Raw genomic sequence first — 19,583 nt, 5'->3', positions numbered from 1 at the left:
AACTACTCTGAATATGCTCCATTTCTAGCCCCAGGTGGGTGTCGTTTATCAAAAGCCCTCACACCAGAGCCCATCCGAGCAGGAAGCCGAGACCCAAGGAGGGGAAGTATCTTGCTCTAGGTCACAGAGCCAGTAAAAGGTCGAGCCAGAGTTCAACGCAGGCCCAAGGACTCGGTCCAGTGCTCTCATCAATCCTCCCGTGTCCGTCTGCGCTATGGGAGCGCGAGTCTCTCTTGGCGGACGTAGAGCCCAGGCTACTCTGGGCCCGAGTTTTGGCCCATAAAGGGTCAGGCCACCCACGGTGCCCGGGGGACTCCGGCAGAGGTCACCGGGAGTGAGGGGTGGTCTCGGAAAATATCACTCGGCTCCCGCTGGGGGCGGAGCCAGATCCGAGCGACAGGCAAGCAGACCAATGCCGGGCGGGCTCTGGGCCTGACAGCCAATCGGGGCCCGGGGGCGCGGAACCAGCAGGGAGGAGACGCGCTGGAGCGTCACGAGCCCGCGAGGCTGCTCGCCTCGGCCCCACCCCCGCGGTGGGTCCCGACCCTGCTCATCCCCGCCAGGCTGGCAGAACCCGCGCTCGCGGCTGCGGCCAGTGTAGCGGAGCTGGCGCAGCGCGCGGCTGGGAGCGTACAAGGAGGGCGGACCTCGAGGCGGACCCGCTATTCCCCACTCCGGGCCTGGGGGTTCTCTCCCACTGCCCCGGCCTCCTGTCGGTCGCCACCACCGCTAGCCTCTCCGGCTGAGCTTGGCGCCCCAAAGAGGATTAAGTAAGTGCTGAGGTCGCCGCTTCTTTACAAGAATGGAAGAATCAGAGTCGTGGAGGCAAGCGTGGGGATTGAGGCAGGGGGGCCTGAGGAACCCGGCAGAGAACGGTATGCGGGTTCTTGGAGGTCGTGGCGCCCACCCCTTTCACCCGGTTTCCTTCTCTTGCCCTTTGGACCCTGAGGCAGTCCTGGACAGTGATGAGAAGGGCCTTTTCTCTCCTTTGGACACAGGAGTAAACAGAGCCCCAGAGCAAGAGTTAAGGATCTGGCCCAAGGTCACTCCTGGGGTCAGTGGCAGGGCCAAGAAAGCCTGGGACTCCCGACCTGCCCAGCCTCACGAGAGAGAGAAGGCAGAGTGATGAGCCCCTCCCATCCCATGTCCATCTGCCAGCCTTGCCCCTTCCTGGGCAGCCGGCACACCTCTCACATACCCATGCTCCTGCACAAGGAGGCACCCCGCACAGGGAGATATGTGTGCAACTGTGTGTCCCTCCTCTACCTAGGCCTGCCCAGCAGCTTGGCTGAGACCCCTTCCCACCCTGTCTTATCAGGGCCCTCTGGCCTGGGAAGGCCTAAGCCACACCGTGGGCTGGGTAACACTCCCACCCTCTGCTCCCAAGGGAGGAGGAAATGGGAGAAGGCACCTCAGCGTGAAAGCGTGAAAGCTTCGTCTCTCCCTCTGAAGATATGCTCCCCTTGTTTTTCTCCTTGTCCCTGGCAGCTGCTAGCTCCCCTATAGGGCATCCAGTGACCCCAAGAGCCTGCAGAGAAGCCCTGCCGGAGGACCTGACTTTAACCTCTCTCTTCTTCCCGTCTTCTAGACTTGCCATACCTGTCCCCGCCCCTGCTCCGAGTGCGCTGTGTCCAGGGGCTTCTGTGGCTCCCCTTTCCTGAGGTGAGTGGGGGAGATCTTACTGGGTGCTTACTGTGGTCAGGGATTGTGCAGAGCTAAGTCTTTCCTAGGGACTGGTCCATTCTGACACTGCCGTGACTCTCTGACCCTGTGTGGGAGGTGTTCGTAATATCCCCAACTTAAACTCAGGAAAACTGAGACACAGGGAGGTGGCACGACTTGCCTAGGGTCCTTCAGTTAAGTGACTGAGCTGGAATTCAAAGACAGGCCTGTCTGATTCTTGGGCTAGTATTTCCCTCCAGAAAAGGAAAAAGTGACAGCAGTTTTCTCTCCAAGCAGGAGGTGAAGGCTGTGGGCGCAGAAAGCGAGGGGGTGGGCAGCATGGGGAGGAGGGAAGGGGGATAGGGAATTACTCAGGGGAGAGACTTTCTTTCTGAGCTCTCCACTACCTTTCATATCTTCCAAGTATGATCACGGTGGTCATCTTACCCACAGAGAGGGGCAGGGCTTCATTTTCCCGTTTCTAAATCTCCATAAGAACGTCAGTTATATAGAGCACATGTCCTGATGTCCCCTGAACTTGCTCTTTGCCCTCCAACTTTTATTTCTCCAGTGCCTTTAGAGCTTAGAGGGGCTTCATCTCACCGCCAAGTCCCATTCTTAGCCTCATGTTTTTTATTCTTTCCTTTCCAGCTCCCAGGGAGGCATCTCACCCTTATCCAAGGAGGTGGCCACCTGCACAGGCAGCAGGGCCACAAGCTGGGACACTCCTGATGTCAGAAGTGCATGGGCAGGTTGACTGACCACAAGCAGTCTCCCAGCGTCAGCATGAACTCCAGGATTCCGTCTGCTAGGGGCTGGGTCAGCAGCTGCCCACCCACCTCTGAGCCTAACCTGGAATCTGCCACGGATGGGCCAGCCTCTGAGACCACCACCCTCAGCCCAGAAGCCACCAGCTTTAATGACACCCGAATCCCTGACATGGGTGGTGGCACAGCCGGTGTGGGCACAATGCTTCTGTCCTTTGGGATCATCACGGTGATTGGCCTGGCTGTGGCCATGGTGAGAACTGGGTCAGGCTGGGGCTGGCCCACATGGCCCTCGGTTGCAAGAAGGTGGTCAGTGTTTAGATTTTAGATGATCTAATCAAAGGCAATGATAATGCAATCCTCCCCTTCTCCCAGGGATTTGCCCACTGGGACCCAGAGACCAGAGAGGCGTGGAAGAACCAGAGAAGTTTCTGAGGAATAAATACATGGCATTTTGAGCTGGGCCATAAAGGCCACATAGGAGTTGAGTTGGGGAGGTGCTCCAGGTGGAGGTTCCTGGTGGGCAAAAGTTCGGAGGCAGGCAGGAGTTTCTGTGAGCAGCAAGCAAAACAGTGAGGCAGGTGAGCGTTGGGGTGCAGTAGGAGTAGAGGCCAGAGGTGACCGGGACCGATCTGGGCTGCGGAGTCCGAGTGGGGTGCTCTGGGCATGGCACACCACTGGCAGTCTCTATTCATTCGTTTACTTGGCAATGATTTATTGGCCACCTGCCCTGGATCAAGCCTTCAGGACCCCAGGGACCAGAGAGACAAGTTCCTGCCCTGGGTTCTTATGGGGAGTAGGAGACAGATAAAACCAAGGGTGCCAAGGGAAGCCCAGCGAGACTGGGTTGAGGAATTGGACAGGGGGACTTTCTAGGTTGGGTGGTCAGAGCCAACCAAGGAGGCAACATTAGAGACCTCAAGGTGGAAGCCTGGCCCCCACGTCACAAGAAGGGCAGAGCTGGGCAGACATCAGGACAGAGGTGTGCCAGGGTGAGGGCTGCAGTGCCCTGATGATGATGGTTAGAATGCTTCCAGATCTGGTACCTGCCCCTGAAGATATGGGCTCTTCCTCTAGGATGATACGTGGAAACTCAGAATGTCACTGACGTGCCACTAGAGATTGTGCAGGCTGAGACCAAGAAGGGTAAGGGGGTACCTGCGTTCCCTCAAAAGGCCTGGCAATGGTGGCATTCTGCCCACTGCCCCTCTCAGGCTCTAATGGCTGGCCTGAGGCTCAGGAGCACGTCTCTCTGACAAACAGGGCTCTAGGTGGTCCCTCCGCGGCCTGGCTGGAGCTGCTGTTTAACCGGAGTTGCCATATGGGTCCCGCAGGCTCCGGATTGCTGCCAGGGAACAACTGTTGGCCAGCACGCAGGGCCAGGATGCAACACAGAGCGAGGCCGGGGCCTGAGCAGTCTCCTGGGGAGGGCGAGGCAGAATGCCAGCACTTTCGCTTGGCACCCCTGTGGTAGTTAAACAGACCAAGGCACCCTAACCCCAGGGGCCAAGCAGGGCCAGTAACCTGCCCTTGTAACACTCCATGAAAGATTTCATCCCAGGAGCTTGGGAGGATTCCCTTACGCCTTGTTCTGGAGGAACATTCAGAGGCCCACAGTAGTTAGCCTTCTTGCCACAAGCAGAGAGGTAGGGGGTGATGGGACAGTAGAGAGCAGACAAAGCTCCTGGGCACCAGGGGACAGGTCCAGAGATGTTCCCTGAGTGCTGCTTCCTCTCCCCTCATGCCAGCCCTGAGCTGGGCATGCTGGGTAAAAGGAGGATCAAATCAGTGCCAGGCTGTATGTCACACTGATGAAGCAATGGGGGAGGGCTTCCTGGAGGAAGTGAGGCTGCAGCTGGACAGTGAGGGGTGTGGAAGATTTGGAAAGGAAATATTTTGGAGGGAGCAGCAGGGAAAAGGCATGGAGATAAAGGTTCTGGCCTCTCTTGAAGACCCTTGGTGTCACAGGGCCACAGGGCCAGGAGGAGGGTTTGGGGCAGGGCTGGAGCTGCTGGTTCAGGGTGAACAGGGGCTGAGCCAGGCGCTCGAACCTCCTGTTCCGTCCCACCCACCAGAGAGCAAGGGGCACCACCCACATGTGACCCCTGGAGGGGATGAGGGAACAGGGGACAACTCAGGTTTTTTTAGGCCTGTGGGGTCCCCCAGGAGCGAGCAGCAGGAGGAGCTCTGGGCCAGCCTGGAAACCAAATCAGATTCAAGCTATAAATAGGCCACAAAGAGTGTGAGAGCCACAGAGGGTTTGGGGCAGACTCCAGGGACGTGGCTCTCCCCCAGGCGTAAAATCGTGCTTCTGGTAGTCAGACACTGCCCGTCTAGGGAAGAGCAAGATGGTGGCAGAGGTCCTTGGAGTCACTGCCCAGTGGTCACTGTCTTCCTCCCTCCTCTCAGTGCTCGGACCAGGACTTCCTGCTCCAGCCCAGAGCTCTTGGGTCTTGGGTGTTCTCCCAGGCTGCCAAGGCCTCTCTCTACCTTCGAGTCTTCACAGTGGGGGTTAGGGCCCGGGGGCCTTCCTTGGTTCCTCCAGCATTGGAATACTGGAGTTTGTTCTGGGCTGATGTCCAGGGGCTCAGGCCCTCCTCCCAGCCCCTATCCACTGAGGGCCACCAGCCTCCCTTGGAAACCCCAGGAGCCCAGCCCAGAGCTTTGCCTAGAGCCACTGCCTGTCTCCCGTTCTTTTTGCCCATTCATGTCTTTAGGCAAAAGTTGAAAGGGGGGGGGGGTGTGCTGAAGTCTGCCCCTCCCCTTCAGCCCGAGGAGTGCCAGGCAGGCGCCGAGTGCCTGGAGCCGCAGTCAGTAGAGCAAAGGTGGGGCCCACCGGCCCCCAGGCCAGGCCTGACTGTGATCTTCCCAGACTGGGCTCCTGGAGGGCAGGCACTGTCAGCATATAATAAACCTCAAAGGGAGGCATGAATCTGGATGTGGGCATCCCCAGGATGGGCTCCCTAAGGACACGAGGCCCCACAGTTTGACATCCATCAGCCTCAGTGTGTCTCCTGTCCCGAGGGACTGCTGAGGGCCTCCGTCCCTGGCCATTTGACACTGGTCCTTCTCTTGCAGGTTTTATACATCAGGAAGAAGAAGAGGTAACTCCCCAGCTGCCACCCAAAACTCCAGCCCATGGGCAGTGCTGGGCTGAGCTCCCGGGGATGTGGGTGGGAAAGGAGAGCCCCCCAGATCCGCACCCCTCTCCCTGACCAGTGAGTCAGGGCTTCCTTTGCCTACTCAGGGTAGGGGGTGGCCACTTTCTCTCAAGGAGGGTTGAGCACCCCACCCCCAGAATGTCACAGGCAGGGCAGGCAGGCATGACCTGGGGAGGGGAGGAGGTCGGCATTACCTCCGCCCAGCTGCCCAGCCACCCTTGCCCCGCTGCCCTTGGCTAACTGCCACTGACCCCCTCCCCTCATTCCAGCCACCCAGAGTCTGTGGATAACACAAGGCCCTGGCCTAGGCAGCCCCCGTGGACCCCACAGATGACAGCTCTGTGGTCCATGGCCCCAGCTGGGCCCAGGAATGGGTAACTGTCCCTCTCAGGCTCCCCATCTGAGAGGTAGAGCTGGTACGATAGGTACAGAAATGGTTTTCACTTCATCCCGAGGGAAAAATCTTAGGGCCCTAAACGTGGGTGAGTGCTGTGGCTCAGCTGGTCAGTCCCCAAGCGCCCAAGGGGCTGGTGGGAGGGGAAGGGCCGGCCCTGCCCCCCAGCAGCCTCTGACCCCACCCGCAGGCTGGAGAAGCTTCGCCACCAGCTCATGCCCATGTACAGCTTCGACCCCACGGAGGAGCACGACGAACTGGAGCAGGAGCTGCTGGAGCACGGGAGGGCCGCCGCCTCCGTGCAAGCGCTACAGGGCAAGGTGAGCACGGGCCGCGCGGCCCCCAGCCCGCAGCCTGCTCGTGACTCTCCTTCCTCAGGCAGCTTTCCAGCACCTGCCACGTGGGCAGGCGGCAGCTGTCGGGTATATGGGTTTTGTCAGGTTTGTTTAGAAATGGGTAGAATTGCTCTGTGGCCACCCACAGACTCACCGTGAAAGGCCAGGCCAGGCCAGGTCAGCCCTGGCACCCACTGGCCTCTCCGAGCCCCAGCTTCTCATCTGCAAGGGGAAACCCGAGTTCTTGCTCCGTGCTTCACGTACTGACGGAGAAAAGAGAGGGCTGCTGGGGGAACTGTTGGGAGCTGAGCCCCTGGCTTCCTCTGCTCCCTGAGGGTCCCTGGTCCTGAGTGGCTTGTGGTTGGGGTCACTTGAGGCACTGTCACCTCTGAGTAGACCGATGGGTTCCTAGTAACCGACGGACCCCGGGCATGTGGGGATCCAGGCACACTCGCCTCCTATGTCCAAAGGGTCAGGTACTTGTGTGGTCATCTTGCCAGAGCCTTTGGCTGCCTGGCCTCTTGCCACCAGTCCCCCGAGTCCCCAAGGGCCAGAGCACCATGAGGAGGCCCGGTCTCCCCCTGAAGCCCCTTTGCACCCATCCTTCCCTTGACCCCAAAGGTTGCTGGGGCATCTGGCCCCAACAGAGGCAGAATTAGGAGAATGGACTCAGGAAAAGTCCAGGCTGGGAATACAGAGACACCCTGGTTTTTCCACCAGTCCTGTGTCACCTAGATTAGGACATGTTCCCCACTCGGGGTAGTCCCCCCAGTCCACATGACTACTGACCAATCACCAGTAGTTTCCTGTGCACCTCCCTGTGCCAGCCCCTGTGAGCCCTGCTCTGCTGAGAGGCTGGTGCCTGCGTAATTAATCCAGCCCCTGGGCCTGCGGGGTACGTGCTGCCAGGGCAGGCTGAGGTCGCTGTGGGGGAGGGGTCGTCTGAGCCAGGTCCAGTTTCCAGGCCGAGCTCGCAGGGAGAGCTATATCTAGGCAGAAGGCGCAGCTGATGCCAAGTGCAGGCAGGCACCCGACAGTGAGGGCAGAGGTGACTGGGCCAGAGAGTGCACGGCCGTGGCCAAAGTCCCCGATGCCCATGGCTCTCTCCCTGCAGACCACTGTCCCCTCTCAGGGCCCGCTGCAGAGGCCCAGCCGGCTGGTGTTCACTGACGTGGCCAGTGCCATCCACGCGTAAGTGGCCCAGGGACGGGCCTGGGCATCTGAGGAAGACAACTGCCTCCATGCCCTCAGAGCTGCCTTCTCTCAGGACCTGCGCTGCCGAGGACCCAGCTGTTCTGAGGACCCACCTACTGACTCTCCAGGCCCTAGAGAGGCCCCTGGCCCGGCTGGACATCTGGCCACCGATGTCCCCTGATGTAAGAGCCCCAGCGTGGAGAGCGTCCCTCCTGTCAGGAAAGTCGGGAGCCACTGCGGGCTCCCTCATGTCCCGCCCAGACCCCTCCCGGGAGGCGCAGGAAGTAAGGAAGGCGCGGGCGGGTGGGGAGGAGCGAGGGGCAGGTAGCCCCTCTGTCAGGGAGAGACCTGTCTTTGCGATCCGGAGCCTCTGGGGTGGAGAGGTAACCAGCCAGGTCTGGAGGACAGGGCGTGGTGACACCCGGGTGTGGCGCTGTACTGCCCAGCGGGCGAGGATGCCGGGAGGAGGGCCGCTCGTACCCAAAGTAGGGCCATATCGCAGCGCGGATGAGGTCTCCCAGCCGCCCCTTCCCGGCAGCCCGCTGTTGGTTGGCCCGAGCTAGGACAGGAGCTGAAGGGACAGGGAAGTAGTGGGGCAGGTGTGGAAGTGGGGGGACAGATGCCGTGCATGCCCAGACCCGCTGAACGGCCTTGGGCATGGTGCATAAACATGACCCGTGGGGACGTGCCCATCCCAGCACGGGGGGCGGGAGGCAGACCCCTGCACTGGCTCCGTTCTCCAGTCGCGACCCCGGGGTGTGTGGAGGAGCGTGGCGTGGCGGGGGCCACCTTCTCTGCCTTCAGCGTGCAGGGATGAAGGGAGAGGGAGCTAGAGGGCGAGGGCGCCGGTTCCCACCGCGTTTCGTCACTGGGTCTGAAAGCCGGGGAGCCGCTCCTGCGAACGGTCCCCTGTCTTGCTGTGTACTGGAGACCTAGGGCTGGGGGCGCTGGGGGTCCAAGGGCCGTGGTCATGGGCTGGGGGCTCATGAGAGAAACTGACTGCCTGAAACGGGATGGGGATCACCCCTTGGGAAACAGACCCAAGAAACCTAGTCTGTTTTTTGATTGCATCTCCCACCCACTCATTGTCCACCTGCCCCGTGTCCCTCAGGAATTCTACCGGTCTGGGGCCTGTGGGCAAGGCATAGGGCCAAGCCAGACCCCAAGAGCTGGGCACGTTTTCTGCGCTGGGTATGCAGCATACACGAGCACGCACAGAAGCTTGTCCCCCATGCCCAGCCTTGTCATCATCACTGTCCTCCGCTGGTTGGAGGGGACGTGGGCACAGCATGTACAACTCGGCTGGGCAAATACCACGTGTCAGGATGCGAGGGCCTGGGTGGACCACATGGGGAAGATGCTGGATGTATTCCCTCCTCTAGTTGCTATAAATACGTTATCACTTGAACCACTGGAGGGCTGTGAGTAATTTAGGATGCACAGAAGCTGTAATTTAATTCACAGCATCTCCATGTGAGAGCATTAAAGACGTTATTAAGATGTTTACACGAAGAGAGCGTGAGCCTGTGATACTTGGGGTGTGAAACTCCGGGGAATGGGTGAGGGGCTGTTGGGGACCTGGGGATAGTCGCTCGGATCCCAGCCGATGGGTAGCAAGCAGCCCAGTTGGTTTTCCTTGATGCATCTGACGAAATGCCTCTGGCCCTGAGTTCGAAGCTGCTCTGGGACCTCACGTCAACTGTGCAATGCAGTCACAGAGCCTGCCATCCTCTGGGGTGGAGAGGCCAAGTGAACAGGAGCTATGGACCAGAGAAGGGAGGGCGCTTGAGCCCCAAGGGCCAGAGGAGGTGTGGCCCCTCAGGACACATGGGAGCTGGGTCTGAAACACAAAAAGGGTGACCAGCCTTCCTGGTTTTCTCAGGACTGTCCCAACTTTAGCACTGAAAGTCCTGCTCTAAATGACCCAGACCCTCCCCTAGAGAGCTGAGCCTTCAGGCTGATGTAAGGGAAATGAGGAGAGGGTGAGCCCCCCAGTTCCATGGGGAAGGCCTGGGCTGGAGGTAGGGGCTGCAGGACGGGCTTGAGTAAGGAGGAGGATCCCAAGCACCCTGTGGGCCACCCACAGCGGGGTTAGACAGCTGGGCCTGTCAGTGGCAACCCTCAGCAGATGGGCAGAAGGATTCAGGGGCTGAGAGGAGAGGGGTGGGTGGGCTAGGCACTCCCACCCTTTTGGGTAGCTCCTCTGCCCAAGAATATGGGAGCTGCAGAAGACCCCATGTCTGGGGACCCTCGGAAAACAGGGCCTGAAGAGTGAGGCTGCCACCCAAGGACCAGGCCTGGGGATAGGGGCCCCAGGAGGACCCCCCGTGCTCATTGTCCCCCACTGCCTGCTCCATGCCCCTTTCCCGGTGGACGGGTCTGGCTAGCTGATGGACACAGGGCAGCTTGTCCCCTCACGGTCACCTCCTCTTCTCTTTCACCCACCTTCTGTTTTCTAGCTCTTCCCCAGGCCTGGAGGAAAACCAAGTTCCCCACAAGCTCCCAGGGCTTCCATACAGTGCGGGATCAATAAATATGACAGGAGCGAAAGGTTCTGGTTGACATGTCCTCTGTGTGACCTTGGGCCTGGTGGGATGATCAGGACTCTTCTCTCTGCCCTCAGCCAGGCAGATGGAGTGAGATAGAGCCACCTGCCTCCCATTACTGCTCCTGAAATTGACCCTTGAAGGGAGCCTCTTGGGAAATGCTGCCTGCCCAACACACACACACACACACACACACACCAGTAAGTGAAACCCGTCCTCGTGAACAGCCACCAGGGCTTCGGGGCCGAAGCTATGGCTCTGGCGTTCGCAGTGGGTAGTATCAGTGGACATGGATGGCTGCCATTAGAAGAGGCCACCTTGTTTAATAAAGTGAAGTGTCACCTTCGAGCCACAGTGAATACAATAATCTCGTTGCCTGGCTGCAGGCAGACACAAGGGATGCCTTCGGAATGCAAAGGAACGTTCTCGTGGGGGCGGCCCAGAAACTCCAGTAGAGCAGTCTGATCTTGACATGATTTCCTTCCAGAAACGTCACCAAACCCCACCATGGGCCCGGCACACGGTCCTGTCAGTGAAGCTGTCCAGTCGCTGCATCTCCATTCAAGATGGGAGGAGACAAACATCAAAAAGGAAAAAAGAATGAGTGTGTGTGTTGTGTGTGTTGTGTGTGTAATCACACACACAACACACACTCACTACATGTCTGTATCTTTATATAAACATCTCCAGCCATCCTTCGGTATCCCTGGGGGTTAGTCCCCGGGTGCCAGCATCTCCCACCAGGAGCTGCCCTAGCCCCACAGGCCACTGTCAAGGAGCATCCAGTCCCCCATCTCACACCACTGGCTTCTGCCTTCCTTGGATGGCAATGTGGGCGGATGTGCCCACCTGCTGGGGCATCTTCACTGTCTCCCAGTGACAACCAGCCTGAGGCCCAGCTGGTCCCCTCAGCTTCTCCTACACCCAGCTGCCCCTGAGGTCTGGCCTGCGAGAATGTAGAGAGGGCACAACAGATGTCCTAGCCCTTGGAGCTGATGGGCCTCCCGTCCTCTGGCCTCTGGTGGAACAGGAGAGGAGGAGGTGTTCGCCCTGGCCGTCCCCACCCACCAGCCCTGGTGCACTTCTGCTGGGGGCCTGGCGGCCTGGATTAGGAGGGGTAGTCAGCTTACTTCCTGGGGGTGCAATACATGATAAAGGGGCTCAGGGTAATAATAATGCCAATAATAATAGCAATAGCGACAACACATTATTGAGCTCATGCTACGTGCCAGATGCAGTGGACCAGCTCAAGCAGGGAGCGCCAGCCCAGTCTTCCCCACAGGTACCCAGGGCTGGACAACGACCAGAAGGGGCCTTGGCATTGGGCCTTGGGCTGCCTCGAGGGCCAGAATCTGATCCTAGTAACAGTTACCCTCAATTGGCACAATCTCACTTTATCTCTACTGCCCTTCGCAAGGGCATACTGTCACCCATCTTAAAGAGAAGAGACGGGTCATCAGGCTCTTCTTCTGCACCATTCCAGAAAGGAGTCTGGAAACAGGAGGATGCTGAGCCTATCCCAAACACTTGGCTCCCCAATCTTCCTCCAGCCTCCGATGCCTGCCCATGCTGCCACCTGCTGGCACCTACAGGCACTACAGGATGCCTTCCTGCGGGGGTCACCCTCAGCCAGGTCACCTGCCTGGGGGCCCCACCCTCGCCTCCCTTCCTGGCACGCAGCCTCTCCTCCATGTAGTGTGGAGAGCAGCCCTCACACGGAAGTCCCTATAGGGTAGGGCCAGGACTAGGGCGAGGTGAATGGGGATCACGGGTTCAAAGCATAAAGAGCTGCTCATTCAGGCGCTGACGCTGCACTTGACCAACCTGAGCGTGAGTGCCTCTTTAAACTTGTGCCCTGCGTGCCTCACTTGCCTCATCCTAGTCCCAGCCCTCTAGGTCAGAGACCAGCAGGCAGAACCCCTGCCCTACCCCACTCCATTGCCAAAAGGTCAAGCATTGCGAGTGTGGGGCCCTGCCTTGGCCAGAGCGTACTGAGATGCCCTTTACCGGGCAAAGGCTGAGAACACCAGACTAGGAGAGACTTAGGGACTTAGCAGTGTCATTAATAGGTTGGAACGGTGACCCTCTGAAGCCCTGGGTGAAGGAGGAGGGCAGGCTTCCTGCTGCAAACCCCCGTGGGTGCTCGGACTGAGCTGCGTGCATGACCCTCTCCTCCCCTGAGGCACTTGCAGGCGGAATCGGAGCCCATTAACCCCGCAGCACCCCGAGAGCCTGGGCACCACTCGTGCCCTCATGTTACTGATGAGGAAACCGAGGCACGGAGCAGTAGGTTTGCTAAGCACAGGGCAGGACCCAGATTTGACAGGAGGTGGGCTAACCCCAGAGCTCACATCCAAGACTCCCGAAGAAGGAAAGAATGTTCTCTGAAGACAGAGCTGCCTCCTCCTCTTACCGCTCATTCATTCTCTTCAAACGTCCCCAACTCGTCCACATCAGGCCCTCCGCCAGACTCCGGAGCCGAGCCGAGGAGCACGCAGATGGGGATGGCCTCGGAAGAGACCCACCCATCCGGAAGCAACAAGAGAAGCAGGTGAGGTGGCAGGAAAATTCGGAGGGGGATTCATCACTCCCGACTGGGGCAGGGCAAGGCTTTTATTGTGCTAGGCCTTGCACTGGATTTGGACACAAGGTGACCAAGGGCATTTCAGCCTGGGCAGGAGGTAAGTCGTAAGGGATGAGGAGATGAGCTTCCTCACAGCCAGGACGCTAACGGTGGAGATGTCACCAGGTGACCCCACAAGCATGGAGAGCCTGCACTGCGTTGGGCCAGCCCTACGTGCCACAGCCACGCTTCTCTACTGGGGACCCCCTTGTCAGCCGTGCTGGTGCCGGTGGAGGAAGGGGACTGTCAGACACTGCTCTGCGAAAATCCCCAGGCTAATGGTGCTGCCAATGACCCCCCTGAGAGACCACACCTATTCCGCTCCCCCCAGAGGGACCCAGGAGGCATGTTCCCACCCCCAAGTGATGACGTCCTCAAACGAGAGAGGGGTAGCGGACGCGATTGCCCTTAGCGGAGCCCTTTCCAATGTGACCACCAGGTGGCGGTGCAGGCCCGGGTTACGGAGTGTGAGGCCAGGTGGTGGTGGCGTGGCGGGGTGCGCCCGGGTGAAATCTGGCCTTGAGGCTCTTTTCGGGAGTCCGGGAGGCTGGTGCACCTGGGCTGTTCGCTTCCCGCAGCCAGTAATTGGTCTGCACTGGGTCCGGGTCAGGGCTGTAGCCTGGGCTTTCTGAATGGAGCCTGAATGGAGCAGGTGCTCAGGGCAGTTCATTGAATGAAGAGTTGATAAGGGGGTTTAACCTCGTGGGAATTAGTGCGTTCATATATTAAAAGCAAGTGGTGAGCCTTTAGTAAATGAATGCACTTACTTGTACTTTTATTATGGAGAATTGTTCTTCCCAGAGCACAGACAGGACCCGAGAGCCCCCATCCCCCCCCAGGTTTAGGGAGTCTAAGCTGTGAGCCCCACCCTGCGGTCTAGGCAGCCTCCCCCAGCAGGGGATAAAGACCGAACCCTAAGGCCTCACCATTCAACGCATCAACCCTGATGAGTGTTTGGGGACAGGAGGGATCTGTGCCAAGTACTGAGGGTGGCTCAGCCTCACCAGGTGGCTTTCACAGACAAGGGAGAGACACCTTTCTCCTGTCCCTGACAGGTTCAGCCGGCTGGAGGGTGAGCAGGGGCGAGGCTGGGGGACATGGTGATCATGGCCCAAGCTCATAGTGTCTGCAGATCACTCCTTCCCAGAACCGCCTCGCCGCCACCTGTGCCTACCCTGGGACCCCCACCGTGAATGCCTGTCGCATCTTTACCTCAAACTCTAGCTCCTCCCAGTGCTCATCGGGGAGCCGTGCTGAGGGATGACGAGCGTCTCTCTTCTCCCCACCACGGGGCTCCTCTCCACTGAGCTCCCGTGCGATCAATCAGCTGTCCCACCTGCAGCTGAGTTCAGCAAAGTCGAGTGACTTATCTTAGGTCACGCAGGATTTGAACCCAGCTCTGTGGGACTCCTAGGCCAAGCTCTGAATGCGTCTGGTTGGTCCCTCCATCTCTCATGGTGTGTCTGGCTCTGGTCCTGGGCTCTGGGTGGGCTCCTGGGTATGTCACCGAGAGCCCCCTCCTTTTAGCTCCTGAGTCAAACACGTGAGATGGGCGTTTGCTGCCTGCAGCAGCCAAGCTGTATGGCTGGGGTGAGCAGGAGCCGCACCTTCTCCCCTTACATCATCTCCGACCAGGCAGATAGCAGGCAACAAATAGCTCTTGCAACGTGACTGCGGGTGATCCAGGGCAGCCTGCGACTGGCTCCGAGGAGGAGGCGTGGCCATGTGCTAGAGCTCCGCCCCCTTCCCCTTCCACTGTCAAGAGGAGGTCTGCCTAGTGGTGAGTCAGGTCTGCCATCCACCGTGGTGCCAGTGCCAGGCGTGTCCACACAGACCACCTCTGCCCAAGGACCCTGGAACAGCTGGACTCACCTGAGTGCCTCTTGCTGCGTGAGGGAGCCGGTCTGAACCCCAGCTCAGCCACTATGCGACCCCAGGCAAGTCCTTGAACCTCTCGCCTCAGTTTCCTCGTCTGTAAAGGGGGAAAGGTCCTCCCTACTTGATAAGACCAAGAGTTCATATTCGTAGAGGGCTTAGAACCATTTCCGACACATAGGAAACACGAGGCCAATTTTGCTAAATGAAGAACACACTGAGAATCCACAGGTGGCCCAGTGCAGAGAGGGACTGAATTGCATGTAGGCTCAACCTTCCAGCGGCCCCAGGGGACACAGGAGCTGCAGGTCCCGGTTCAGGTCATACCTCCTGGCTCAGCCTCGGGTCTTGCCCCTCAAACGCTCCTGAGCGGCCTGAGTTATCAGGCTGCTTCTGCCCCGCAGTGCAGGTGGCCCCACCAAGTCCCTTACTGCCAGGTGGGGGCAGGTCCTGGGGATAGTTCCCTGCTCGAAACTTGGCCTAACCTGGGGCCTCCTGGAAACATAGCCCAGAGTCTGGGGCTTGGCCTGGGAGGGACGAGTGGGAGCAGCTGGGACGGCAGGAAGCACAGGCAGGACCTGAGCTCGGGCCGGAGGGCTGACAGGGCTCCCAGCTGCCACCTTGAGTGTTTTCCTGCTGGGGACAATGGGGTCCCTCAGGCTCCCGACGGTTCCTGAGAACTGGCTATGGCAGAGGCTGCTTGGCTGCTTCCCCAGTCACTCCTAATACAAGAGCCACCAACAGGCTCAGGGCCCAGGATGCAAGGGGGTCCAGGGGCTGCCGGGGAAGTGCTGGCCCCTTGCCCCGCCTCATTCTCTTTCCAGCTCAGGGATGCCAACTTCCTTCCCCCGGCCTGCAGCTCCCAAGGCCTGTCGCCTCCCTCCCCCCAAGTCTTACAAGCATGTCCACACAGACCACCTGGCCATCTTTCCCCGCGCCTCCTAGTCCGGCCACCCCAACTGGGCTCCCAGCCATGACCCACTGGCCGCCGCTGTCATGGCCCCTCCAGCCTCCACTCACAGGCCTGCAAGTCTGGAACCCTGTAGTCGGCCTCCCAGCCCCTCAGCCTGCTGCCTCCCATTCTGGCCACGCCATCTGCTCTTGCCTCCGCCCTCCCGCCTCAGGCCTGGGCCAGGCTTGCGGCCCACCCTGCCCTGGTGGGCAGCAGCCTCCTTCCCTGCCCTCCCCCCCGCCCACCCCCAGCTCTCTGGCAATTACCCGAGTGATTAGTCTGGTGATTAATCATGCTCCGGCTGCTTGGGACCCTTCCCTCTGCTGGCCTGGCCTGGAATACAGATCCACTGGGCTTTGTTCTGCCCGGGAAGGGGGCAGAGTGAGTCCTGGAGGCAGGAAGAGTGGGGTCCACTCTGAGTGCACGGCCTGCCCTCCCCCGGGCCCTGCCAGGCACATAGAGGCCACTTGTAAAGGTGGCCGGGGTGGGGTGGGATTTAGCAGAGAGAGGGAGACCCGGCTGGGCCTCTGGAGAGTCCCCTGGGGTGCCCTAGGATGCGAGGCTCCTCGACCTGTCTCCAGCCACCGCAGCCCTTCTCCCTCTCAACCTAGGCTCAGCTTCCTGGTGACTCATCCTCGGGGCTCCTGGGGGAGCTGAGTGAGGGGTGCCGAGGTCCTCTGTGCTGTGTGCCATGGGGGGGCCACGGTCCTGGTCCTCAGTGAGCTCCCAGCTTCTCGAAGCCTCCAGACAGACCAAGTCCCCCACTTGGCTGGAGGGACAAAGTGCTACCTGGCAGGGCCACCATCTCAGATGGCTATGATCAGCAGCAGGATTTGGTGGTCCAGGAGAAACAGTCCTGGTGCCTTGTGGGGCGTGGGACAGGGCCCATCCAGCTAAGGGCTGCTGTGCTAAGCTTGCCGCGGGCTCCCGTGGGACTAACCACCAGATGTGTGGCCCTGTGGTACAGCCACCAGATGTGCCACCACATTGGGGTCCCTGTGGAGCCAGCCCTGTGGCATTGATTGAAATGCCCCCGTGTCAATTAGGATTTTTAAAAGAAATGTATAATGATCCCTAATTGGCACCCTCATTAGATGCCAATTAAACACTTAAGCATTTCTTACAAGTTTAACACATTAATAAGGCAACTCATTACGTGGTAACGAGATTTATTTCTCGTATTTATTATATTGTTTCACCACTGCTGACAGCAGAGTTATTTTTAAAAACACGGCTTCTTACTGATTCCACAGGCCCCTTCGTACAGTCAGCCCTACTGGGGCTCTCTCCTGAGCCTCGGTCCCCAGTCCCCTGGGTCCTCCCTGGCCTCCTTTGATCCCGCCTCCCAGATGTGAGTCAAGCAGATGCCTCCTTTCCAAAGGCTGGAAGGACCAGAGCTGCGCCCTGCTGCAGAGCACAGACTCGGAAGGTTTCAGAGGCCAAGAGCCCTGTGGAACTCTGTCCATTTAGCCAAACTCTGCATTCCAGGGGCACTGGTGGGACATAGGGATGAGTGCTCCCTGCTTTCAGCCAGCTGGCAGAACCCGCCCTGGAGTCAGGCACTGCAAGGGGGGCTGACGCTGTGAGGGCAGGTGCACAGCAGCCAGGGCAGGACGAGGAGGTCCTTTGAGACTGCCCCCCAGGGCAGGAGGAGGGTTGCAGGCGGAGGGAACTGTGCTGAGATCGGGGCCTGGGAGAGGATTGGAAGTATAGAGAATAAGCAGCCTGCAGGAGCAGACCCTCCAAAGTCATGGTGGGGCCTCATGGTCCATGGCAGGATCCGGCTTCCAGCCAGAGAACAAAAGGGAACCACAGAGTGTTTCGAAGAGGGAGGAATGCGGCCACATCTTTGTTTAGAAAAATTAAGGCGAGAATGGACTGGGAGGGAACAAGGGAGTAAACACGACCTCACCCTCCTGCCTGCTGGGCCAGACCCTCCACTAGAGGGCAGAGCCAGCTGGATGCCACCCACGCAACTCAGCTTGGCGGGACAGGGCAGGGGAGATGGGAACTGAGAGGTCTGGAGGGTACCAGCAGTGTTCCAGAATACTCACCTTTCTTCTTTTCAAAAGCACACGGTTAACATCCTCTGCGTACACTGCACCTTGTTCTTACATCGCTGTGTGTGGCACTGCCTCGCCCGCATCTGCTTTAATAGCAGGATAGTATGGATGGCGGATTCTCCGTGTTTACTCGGCCAGGCTCCTCAGGGTAGGCTGCTTCTGTCGATTACTCTTACAAACATCGCACGGTGAACACCTGGGGCCTAATTTGTGAGCGAGTTTACAACATGCGTGTGCGTTTATCTGTAAGACAAATTCCTAGAAGTGGGCAGTGCTATGTCAAAGGATTTGTGCACTTTTAATTTGGACAGATAATGCCCAATTGCTTTCATGGAGGTTACACGATTTATACTTGAACAAGCAACGCAAGTTTCTGCTTTCCCCAGGCTCAGGAGAAATGTGTGTGGATCCTCCCCAGCTTCACCTACTGAATGTGCATGTCTCTTAGAGGAATGAGCTTGAGCATGGTTCCAGTGTTCGAGCCTTCCGGATTGCCTTTTGTGCGAACTACATGCACAACTTCTTTGCCTACTTTTCAGTGAGACTGTTCATCTTTTCTTTCTAGATTTGATATATAAGAGCCCTTTATATATTATGAAATGTGTAGTTTTTCTCTCGGCTTATTTGTCTTTAAACTTTGATATTTTTTTTTCCATGTAGAGATGTTCAATTTTTATGTAGTCAGATTTTTTCTCTCGTGGCTTTTATGTTTCTCATTATACTTAGAAAAGGCCACATCAAGTTAAACCTATGCAAAAATCCCCTCGTTTTCTTCTGAGAATTTGTTCTTCATTCCTTAGTCCCTCTAGCTTTGATCCAGCTGGAATCGGTGTGAGTTAGGGATCCAGGTTAGTTTTTTCTCCCCAGATTATCATGCAATGATTTCAACGCTATCTTTTCTTGGAGGTTATCCTTGACTGAATTACTGAGACTTTGGGAAGTGTATCATTGGGGAAATAACATGTCCTGTGGTCTGGTGGGTGGAGAGGTGTCCCACAGCGGGACAGGGCGGCAGGGTGGAATATGCCCCCCCAGAGGGTGGAAAGGGGGAGGGGAAAGCCCATGTGAGGGGCTGCATCTAATATTTCCTTGGGCTCCAGAAACCAGGCATTTTTGGTATCGAATTTTAACTTTGCCTGCCACACCATAATTCCTTCAGTAGATTTCGTGACCTTGACATGACCTTGGCTGCAGGCAGAATGATGGGGAGTTGAGAGGTAGCGGGAAAGGAAATCTGTTCCTTCCCGAGGCCCCTCTGCTGGGGCAAATTGGCCAAGGCATGAGGGTCCTAAGCAAGCCCCCCATTCTGGAGCGGGAATGAGGGTATTATGATACATCGGGGGGACTACCAGCTGCACTCGTGAATGAGACAAGGACAGGAGAGGCAGAGCTCAGCTGGGCTGTGCCCACCTCCCTGCTCCTCATCTCCCCTCCCCCATCTTCCTGCTTTCCTCCAAGCCCCCAGTTCTCCCCCTCTTCCTGCCGCCAAGAGCCATGAGGTATGGCCCTGGAGTCGTTCAGGCCCTCAGTCCTCCCTTAACCCAGTGGAAGCGAGATAGTCCATCTCTGATGCCAAATCGCTTTTGAGGTCATTCTGGAAGGTTCTAGTGGGCACCTGATGGCACCTGGGGTGGCTCTGAGTCAAGGAAAGTGAAGGCCCAGGTTCCCAGCCAGGATGCTAGTGGGACGTGTGGGATGCATACTCTACCCACTTGTGCCTCGTTCCCTAAACCGAAAGACTGTTCCCTCCACCTCCTTATGGAAATTGGAACAGCAGGTGCTTTGCCACTTACAGCCACCAGGTGGCAGCAGTAGAAACCATATTTTCCCTCCTATCCTTTCTTTTTGGAGCTGAGGACTTGACCTCCAAAGAGCCCCTGAGATTGTCTGGCAGCCCTGAACCTGCAAGGAGCTGAGGAAAGATGGGGCCACGTCCCCTCCAAGGTACAGGATCCCCTCCATCTCAGAAGAACGAGGGGCCTATGGCCCTGGCTCCTCTCTCAGCGTTATC

The 19,583-nt window shown here is 58.3% G+C and overlaps 1 protein-coding gene across 3 annotated transcripts; it reads left to right on the top strand.

Annotated features, from left to right (window-relative positions):
• The first annotated feature begins 477 nt into the window (after nt 1–477).
• Nucleotides 478–9,025, top strand: CUNH3orf18 (chromosome unknown C3orf18 homolog). 3 transcript variants are annotated; one of them, XM_025044861.1, is made up of 6 exons: nt 478–770; nt 1,589–1,662; nt 2,314–2,682; nt 5,508–5,533; nt 6,175–6,304; nt 7,587–9,025. In XM_025044861.1, the coding sequence occupies exons 3-6, from the start codon at nt 2,407–2,409 to the stop codon at nt 7,692–7,694; spliced, it is 540 nt and encodes a 179-aa protein (XP_024900629.1). In that variant the 5' UTR covers nt 478–770; nt 1,589–1,662; nt 2,314–2,406; the 3' UTR covers nt 7,695–9,025. The 3 variants fall into 3 exon arrangements, with proteins under 3 accessions (XP_024900629.1, XP_006909202.1, XP_024900630.1); XM_006909140.3 differs by having other exon boundaries at nt 7,434–9,025; XM_025044862.1 differs by having other exon boundaries at nt 478–875; nt 7,587–7,705.
• Nucleotides 9,026–19,583: the final 10,558 nt, after the last annotated feature.

Source organism: Pteropus alecto, unplaced genomic scaffold, assembly GCF_000325575.1.
Source record: "Pteropus alecto unplaced genomic scaffold, ASM32557v1 scaffold53, whole genome shotgun sequence".
In the NCBI taxonomy this organism is placed as follows: Eukaryota; Metazoa; Chordata; class Mammalia; order Chiroptera; family Pteropodidae; genus Pteropus; species Pteropus alecto.
Note: the sequence above shows the minus strand (reverse complement) of the source record. Positions and strands in the feature narration are given on the sequence as shown.